This window comes from Venturia canescens, chromosome 10, assembly GCF_019457755.1.
Source record: "Venturia canescens isolate UGA chromosome 10, ASM1945775v1, whole genome shotgun sequence".
In the NCBI taxonomy this organism is placed as follows: domain Eukaryota; kingdom Metazoa; phylum Arthropoda; class Insecta; order Hymenoptera; family Ichneumonidae; genus Venturia; species Venturia canescens.
The window spans coordinates 5928896-5938096 of NC_057430.1; the positions used below are offsets into that span (position 1 = coordinate 5928896).

General features: G+C 35.8%; 1 protein-coding gene across 2 annotated transcripts; it reads right to left on the reverse strand.

The window, feature by feature from the left end:
- Positions 1–4172: 4172 nt before the first annotated feature.
- LOC122417047 (uncharacterized) lies at positions 4173–8339 on the reverse strand. Of its 2 annotated transcripts, none has more exons than XM_043430286.1 (8): positions 8238–8339; positions 6667–6915; positions 6480–6575; positions 6257–6358; positions 5880–6050; positions 5657–5722; positions 5420–5533; positions 4173–5321 (listed from the first exon to the last, which is right to left on the reverse strand). In XM_043430286.1, the coding sequence occupies exons 1-8, from the start codon at positions 8334–8336 to the stop codon at positions 5004–5006; spliced, it is 1215 nt and encodes a 404-aa protein (XP_043286221.1). In that variant the 5' UTR covers positions 8337–8339; the 3' UTR covers positions 4173–5003. The 2 variants fall into 2 exon arrangements, with proteins under 2 accessions (XP_043286221.1, XP_043286222.1); XM_043430287.1 differs by lacking the exon at positions 8238–8339 and adding an exon at positions 7329–7868.
- Positions 8340–9201: the final 862 nt, after the last annotated feature.

Here is a 9201-nt window from a genome sequence, read left to right on the forward strand (position 1 = left end):
GATGATCGAAGCGCTAAGAATCGTCGTGATTCTCTCGTATACGCACAGAGATTTTTGACTTTTTCCGTTATAAAGTACCGCAGCACGTGTTCGCGTTCCCGCGCGCGGTGACGAATTGTTGTATATATATAACACACGCCTCGCTGCGCGCTGTGATCCTATCGCGCAGTATATAAAGCATCAATGTGCGTATCTATGCGGGCAGTGCGTGTTGTGTACTTTTTGGAAATAAAACGAACGAACGCATATATATTATATATATTCTTCATTCATCATCTCCAGGTAATGGGGTCCTTTACACCATATAAAATAGTATATAAAAATGCATGTTTATGATAGATTTCATAAAAAGCAAACGAGAAATGTTAATATTTATTCATAAAAATGCAATGTAAATTTTATAATTCAATTTTAAAAATCGTCCTTTTTCATCTGTTTTTCAAATGTCTGAAACGCCATCCGCCATATTAGATTCCAAAAACAATCTAGATTCTTATCGTGCGCTCTGTGTTATTTTGAAATTTAATTAATTTACAAGTTATTATGTACGTTTGTGGACTTTTATCATTAATTTGATGAAAATCGCATCATATGTGAGACGATTTTGTGAAAGCAGAAATTACAAATCTACCAATATGATAAATATGTTGATGGTGGCGATGATAATCCACAATTTTTGTGGCATTTTTACACTTGTATTATTGCATTCAGGCACACGAGACTCCAATGATATACTATTATAACTCATTATATTCACAAATCTTGTTACTTGGTCTTTCCCAATCGTATTGTTTACCGACGGAGTGACGTCACAAACCTAAACAACATGGCGGCTAGCGTTTCCGCGCGTAAATTGAAAATAATGAACAAAAAATAGTTTTTAAGACACTTTTCGGTCTTACAAAATTTAAATAAAAATTCCACTGGTTTATTGTGATCTCAGGATTATTTTGAAACAGTTTTCAAAAAAAGGTGTAATACCCTATTTTCATACGTTTTCTTTAACATTATTAATTCATAGCAGCTATACCGGCTATTGAAACACCGGCTTTTTTACTTTTCTACTTTTCTAGCCGTCCATTATTTTATCTTATTTTCGCTCTATAAATTTATTCAGATTTATTTTCCGTATATATAGTGTATTTCGTTTGGAAAATAAGGTGCTCTCTGATCGTGGACCAAATATCGCAACGATGGATAACGATGAGAGTTTACGTGCCTATAAATGCAAACGCACTATAGCCACAAAAAGGAAGAAATTTGCTCAGAATTTCTTACGAATGTTTAAACGTTTACCAACTGAGACTGAAGTACCAACGTACAGATTGGAAGAGCATGCAAGATGCCAAAAAAATGTATCACGAAAAGTTTTTAATAAACAGAATTACAACCATATTGAATATTGCAATCTGTTGCAATATCTGCAATCTGGTGCAGCATCCTCCTCAGAAATAAACGACCAAATGAGCGAAGAATCGCACGAGAACGGTAATTTTAATAGTGATGCAATAGAAGACCCGATTACTACGGTAATAATCGCAACAATGATAGTATTCCACATGTACTTTCAGATGAAAATATCGTCGACCTAAATGAATTTCATATTGACGACATCGGTGGTGATGGTGACAATAATGGTAGGGATGGTGATCATGAGGATAGGAATAGCGATGACAATGATGACGACAATGGTAGCGCCGATAATGATGACGACAATGGTAGCGCCGATAATGATGACGATGATGACGATGACGATGGTGACGATGACGATGATGACGATGACGATGATGACGATGATGGTGATGGTGATGGTGATGGTGATGGTGATGGTGATGGTAATGGTAATGATAATGATGATAATGATGTCAATATCGACGATAACGAAGACATAACTGCATTCTCTGTGGCGGAAGGACCGGTAATAACCATGAGACCCAATGTCCGTGAACATGAAATTCTTATAGCAGTCATGGCTACAGCCGAACGTCATAAATTCAGCTTAGAAGCCATTCTAGCCGTAATTGATTTGTTTAAAGAATTCGCAAACCATAATACCTTGCCGACCACCAAAAATGCCTTATGGAAAAAGTTGGGCCGAAACGAAAATAATTCACAAACGCGTTATTTATATTGCAAAAGGTGTAAAGCCGTAATTGGGATGGGTAAAATACCTGATATGGACTGTCCATGCGGAGACGCGGGCCCGGAGAAACCATTGCCGATGACGTCATATTTCATCAAACAAGATGTAAGAAAGCAATTGAAAAGGATTCTTGCAATACCGAATATGTGGCATCTACTTGATTATCGAAATAATCGCCAAAAAATCGACCCGAACGGAATAGAATATCTGTTTGATGGCGAAAGATATAAAAAGTTGCGAAACAATCAAGAATTTTTGAATTCGAATTTCAATTTTTCGCTGACGATAAATACGGATGGCTGCCAAGTAGCCGTATCGTCTAAAGAAAACGCATGGCCTGTATTATTATCGATAAACGAGCTACCTCCCCATGCGCGAAAACGTTTTATTATCTTAGCGGGAATTTGGGTCGATAAAGAACAACCTGATTTTAACATATTCATGACACCGTTCATTGAGGAATTGCGTCAATTGTATTTCACCGGTATTGAATGGAGCCCGGACGGTATAGAAAGGGTAACAAGTAAATTTATAACGACAATTTGTACAACCGATACGCCCGCAAGAGCGAAAATTCTTAATACAACGAGTTATAATGGTGAATATGGATGCAACTTTTGTTATGCGCCGGGAGTAGCAATGCAAAATCGCTCTAGGAAATATCCCATCGAAGACATAGTTGACCGGACGGATGCTGAAATTCGGCAAGACATGACACAAGCTCAGCGTACTGAAACTCGACAACGGGGTCTAATCGGAGATTCAACATTGAAATATGTGCCAGAATTCGATCTTCGACGAGGAATTGTTGTCGACTCAATGCACTGCGTCGATATTGGCGTTGTGAAAAAATTGACGGGAATGATTATTTTCGGCAAGCAGACCGATACCTGGTTTCATACCAATGCAAGAATACGCAGTATAATCGAAGAACGATTGAGAAACATACGAACACCGAGTAGGATCGCCAGGAAATCAAGACCCATAAGACTTTGGAAATTATGGAAAGCTACCGAATGGCGTAATTGGTTATTGTATTATTCCGTGCCATGTTTGAACGGTTTAATACCGGAGGAATATTTGCGATTATTCACCATGCTATCGGAAGCAATGTATGTGCTGAACAGTGACAGTATGACTGCTGAACAATTGGAGCACGCACGTACATTGATCAACGATTTTCAAACGCAATACGAAGAAATTTTTGGAATTGAAAATATGACTACCAACATGCACCTTTTGAGGCACTTGTCCGATTCTGTAAAATGTTGGGGACCTGTGTGGGCGCACAATACTTACATATTTGAAAGTTTCAACCATAAAATATTAAATTCCTTGAATAGCAGTACCGGTAGACAGCTGCAAATAATAAATAGATATTTGTTAAACGATTTTATCAAAAACGTTTCAAGCGATCCACATCTGAACATATTAATCAAACAAATGGTGAAAAATATATTGAATAAAGGTAAGAAACTACCCATTCGCAACGACGACGTCGACTATGAACATTACTACGATTTCCGAAGTTTAGGAAGACCTGAAACACGATATCCACATGGTTGGGAGAACAATGTATTACATGAGGAAAGATTAACGTGCAACGGTAGATTAACGGTGTTGAAAAGAGCCGTTGTCAAAGGAACGATTTATACAAGCAAAATCAGCGACAACGGTAATACGCATAACTGCGACAAATACGTATCTGCAGAAAACGGGAAATTCGCTGAAATATTAAACATTGTCAGCTTTGTCACAAATGAGGGGGAACAGGTTCATGGACTATTTGTCAAATGGTTCCAAAATACCGATGATGTACCGATAAGCGGCCATATACGGTTCCTGCGCGCAACGACGAGAGGCTTCATTAAACAAGAAAACGTACGATTACCGGTAATAGTGCTGAAATTTAACAATGTTCTATACGGTATGCGCATGGCAAATGCTTGGGAAACTGACTAGGACTGTCAACGTTACTGCTATAATATTATATTATTATTACTGTATTATTATATAAATAACTATTATATTCCGCTATTACACTTTATTTCATATCGTTTTGCCTCCGAATAGGAAACAAGTGTTCGTATAAATAAGTGGGTATACACGGACGAAAATGTTTTATAGATAATAAGAAATGTTCATCATAACAATTATTGCTGTGTTTTATTATGAAGTTTTACGAAATCTTCAATAACCTTAAGAAAATTGAGAAGCAATTTCAACAAACGTGTGAATGTCAACAAACATAAGCAATGTTTAAATTCAGCATATTATAACGCATAAATTGAATTTTTAACTCAAACAATTTCAAAAAAGAAAGGGTATATGTATTTGGAAACGCTTGTAGCACGAAAATTTTTGAACAAATAATAAATACAAAAAAAAAGCAGCAACTATTTTGAAACACGTCGAGTCGCAGACAATAGTTAAAAAAAGTATGGGCAAAAGAAACATTGGAATGGCAAAAGCGCAACATTGCTTTCGTTGAGCAACGGAAAGTAATTAAAAATAATTAAATAATTGTTTTTTTAGCGACATCGTATACAGCATAACCGAACTAAAACTAGAGCCAAATGCGAAAATAAATTGTGAAAAATAACTGGCCAAGTCAGCTGAAAGAAAGAAGTAATAATCGCATAACTGATCCAAAAACCGAAACTGAGAATATGAATATATTGTGAAAACTCACCGGAAATGTTTTCGACAATTTCAAAGAAAAGATTGTATGAAAAAAAAGTTGATAATTTCAACGGTTTAGAAAGCATAAGCGGTTCAATGAAAAATGGTCAGCCGTAGAAAAATTCGTATCAAAAAATTAATGTTATCGTTGCGTTCCCATCGATGTTTTTTTCTGGTCCTAATTCAATTCGGACCATTGAAAGTAGTGAATCAGCGCGATGGCTGGATCGAAAGTTTCGTTCGGAGGAACACGGTATTGGTTGACGGAGAAAAACCACACAGCGCAAGTAGGACAATTCCGAAGTGAAACATCTCTTTTGCCGCAATTAAAACAGTATCGATATGGACGAGGTGGTAACAGACAGCTGCGTCTGTAGTGATCTGATTTTAAACAGTTGAAGCAGCATTTCCGAAATTCCGGTCGAACACTTGGCCGAGCAAAGCAATCGGCAAAGAACGTTTCTATTTCCGAAGTTTTAGGGCCACTGATCACTTCCTGCCAGTTCAAGAATAAACATGTAAAAAAAAAAATCGGTTGTTAGAAAAAATTTCTTTCGCGTACTTGCAAAGATTTTATATAAAAAAAATTCTTACGAACAAAGCAGCAATGATCTTGTCAGGGTTGAACAGCAAAACTTCCTGAAAATTGTCATCGACAATTTTGCACCCGCTTTTGAGGAGATATTTTCGGAGCTCCGACTTGAAAGCCTGAAAAACATAATAATTTCAAAACAATCAAAAATAAATTTGTTGTCTATATTATCAGAAAAGGAAAGTTGTGAAAAGGGATAGAATATATAAGAAAAGTATTATGGAGAAAGTTAATCTTACCGTACAGCTCTTGCTCATGTACAAGAAGTCACGGCACCTCGCTTTTATTCGATATGATGCAGGGCCCTACAACAAAAAATGCAACAAAATATTATAAAAATATACGATTTAGCAGAAGCGTAATTGATTGCTATCTTCTTTTCTTCTAACTTGACTAGGGAGTTGGAATGATCAAGAATTGGGAAGGTAATAAAATGGAAATCAATGTATAATGGATACTCATTGCGGGCAGTACATATTTTGTGAATTTCTGATCGCAAGTCGTCGAATCAACTTCTTGGGCCGAAGATTTTGTCTCGAATGAGGAACAATATGACTCGTTGTTCGTCACCTCCAACCGGTTGACACGCTGCCCAATGGAGGAAATCTCGTCCCCGAGAGTTTCTTTCTGGGTCTAATTTGCAACGTTAAGTTACAAAAAACAACTCTATAAGCTATTCTATATTTTTATGCTACGAGTGTAAAAATGTAAGTATTTGGTAAAATTTCAAAAATTAAGAATGTGTATTGACTTTGATAATTACTTTTTGCATTAATAATTTCATGTATGTCTTGCAATCCTAATGAGATAAGTGAAAAAAATTAAAAAAACAGACTCACCGACTTGGCTTCTGACACAGCAGGCAGAATCGTGATAACATTTTCATTGGAAACATTCGTCATCTCTTTGAACGCTATTGCTAACGGTGGTTGGTATGAAAGCTTGAAACAAATGAGAAAAATATTGATTAGACATATGTAGTTTTCAATTAAACAAAAACATTTCATTACATAAATGTCGAGCAATCAATGGAATTTAAAATAAAATGCATTATATACTCACAGAATCGGGAATTGGATCCGTTTTGCTTTGCTTTGAAATGAGCACGAAAAGGCCTTTGTTAGGGATGACATTGCAAGACACTTCCTGTATGCCGAACTGCCAAAGAAAATAATGGAAATCGAAATGACAAATAAAAAACAGAAACGTCTTTATATTTCTGTTGATGCGTGCAAAAATGCAAACTTACTTGTTGTGCGAGTTCTTTAAACTGGGAGCGATACGTTTCTTTAAGTTTCCAACAGCGATGTGGCATCAATGTTTTTTGAACAATTCCACAAATAAAAAAAGTTTTGTCAACCAAGTCCTCGACAAAGAATTCAGAGTGTTGTGGGCAGTGTATGCTTTGCAATGGGCTTCGGCACAACACGCGATGTTGGTGGAACATCACAATCCACTCTGCTACTTGGATGGCAGTGCACTGAGCCATTATAATTAACTGCCATATAAAAATGTCATGAATGAAAAAAATATATTATATATAGCCAGCAGAAAGTAAAAATGAAACAATAACACTATATACTGCGTAGAGGTCATTGCGTGTAGAGTCTTTGCAATGATTACAAATCTATACAAATTCCGAAACAATGATTATAGATATACAATAATCGAATGTTATAGGATCGAACTACGGAAAATAAATCCGAATGCTAAAATAGTCAATTAAACCCGAATACCTTTAAAAAAGTAGAAAAGCCTAAAGTATATACTATAAACATGCAAAATATCGAAAAATGAAAAAAAAAACATACAAAAGAAACGAACATATATATATGAAAGGTTTCGCGGCGTCGACATATTTAATGAGTGAAAATTATACGAAAATGTGAAACATTATATATAATGACTAACCTCGATAATGGTAACACACACGACGTGTGAGAAAAATTGTTAATCGAAAGATACAAAATGAAAGGAATTTTTATCGTCGTTTTATCCAAAAACACGAGCACACATATGGCGAATGTAGAATAACGCAATAAATATGTATAAAAATATAAATCACTGCGTGCGAACACGTGAAAAATGTTGAGCGAGTATATATAACGAAGGTTCAAAGAGATGAGGGGAAAAAAGAACAATGAATATATATCGCGATTCGAGAGCAGAAAAGTGCTACTCGCACGATAGAGGGCGAACAAAATTAATAAACACTACGTGAGTCGTTTTTGGTTATACTTGAAAGCCTGAGAAAGGGCGGGTTAATTGTTCGAATTTAAATTTAGATATGTCTTTTATATACTACAGATTTTGAATATATAAAGATGGATATATCAAGAGACTCGGTAGAGTCTCGGGACAAGTATTTAAATATACCAAAATATGTATTTTGCATATCTTTACACGAGGGCTTTTATTCCGGTTTAGTATATATACAGACGGGTACATAGATATATCAATCGATATATATATATATGTTTACCATATAAAATAATGCTGAAATTTATTTTGAATTGAAGATTTGAAATTTCCGAAAATTTTAGATTTCCCAAATTTATATTTCATGAATCGTTATAAAAAGAGGTTTAAAAACTACTGATTCCAAATTTGTGAGGCGAAATAGTTTCCAGCGATATGGGATGATAACCGAGCAGTTTTTACCCTCAGTAGATTATAAATAAAACGGGCATAAATATTATTGATATAACTAAATCGGAATAAGTGTGCCGGTTTATATCGACACTTTGAATCAACACAATGAATTAGTTACAGCTGCTATGAATTAATAATGTTAAAGAAATAACGTATGAAAATAATTACCTGGAGATGATGAATGAAGAATATATATAATATATATGCGTTCGTTCGTTTTATTTCCAAAAAGTACACAACACGCACTGCTCGCATATATACGCACATTGATGCTTTATATACTGCGCGATAGGATCACAGCGCGCAGCGAGGCGTGTGTTATATATATGCAACAATTCGTCACCGCGCGCGGGAACGCGAACACGTGCTGCGGTACTTTATAACGGAAAAAGTCAAAAATCTCTGTGCGTATAGGGACCGTGCGCAGCGTCTACAGTGTCACTATGCGGCCAATTTCATAACTTTTTAGATGAAATTTGAAACAGGCGCATATGGGAATTATTACTTTTCGCATTATTTAACAAAATAAAATTATTATTTTTTATCACGTCTCGATCGAGAAAATATTGTTGCATTCGAGAGAGTGCTCTAATGCACAATTTCGACGCCGAGACGTTGAATTATCAGTAAAATTTTATTATTTCCCAGAGGGCACAGTCCATTCTCCATGGAAAAGTGAGAAACGAACCAAGTGGATCAAAAGGTTAAACACTGTCAACTCATCCACTAAACTTTCTGTTTCGACGACATTTAAAACGTCATTCGATTCAAACAGTTTTTTTCCTTTTACGTCATTTTGATTTTGAATGCGATCATTGTTGATCGGACAAAAACCGTATTTGATTACATTAATCATTATTTTTTTCCGAAAAATTAATTATTTTCAATGATATACAGTCAAAATATCATCAGAAAAATTGCATATTCAGACACGAGAGAGCGCGCTCATCGACTGTAGTGCTGCTCTCTATAGCTCACGCACGGTCCCTATACGAGAGAATCACGACGATTCTTAGCGCTTCGATCATCATCAAAATCGTTCGCGTGTGCGTGTCGCAGCTAGCACAGCGAATTAACGAACAAAATATAAGGTATATTATTTTGCGAGAGAATATATATAGCCTCAACATAA

Coding starts and splice junctions, on each gene's coding strand:
- LOC122417047 (XM_043430286.1), bottom strand. CDS start 8,336: ATGTGCGTATATATGCGAGCAGTGCGTGTTGTGTACTTTTTGGAAATA. Junction 6,916..8,237: donor TCTTCATTCATCATCTCCAG/GTAATTATTTTC, acceptor TTTATATGGCAG/TTAATTATAATGGCTCAGTG. Junction 6,051..6,256: donor CTGTGTCAGAAGCCAAGTCG/GTGAGTCTGTTT, acceptor GTTGCAAATTAG/ACCCAGAAAGAAACTCTCGG.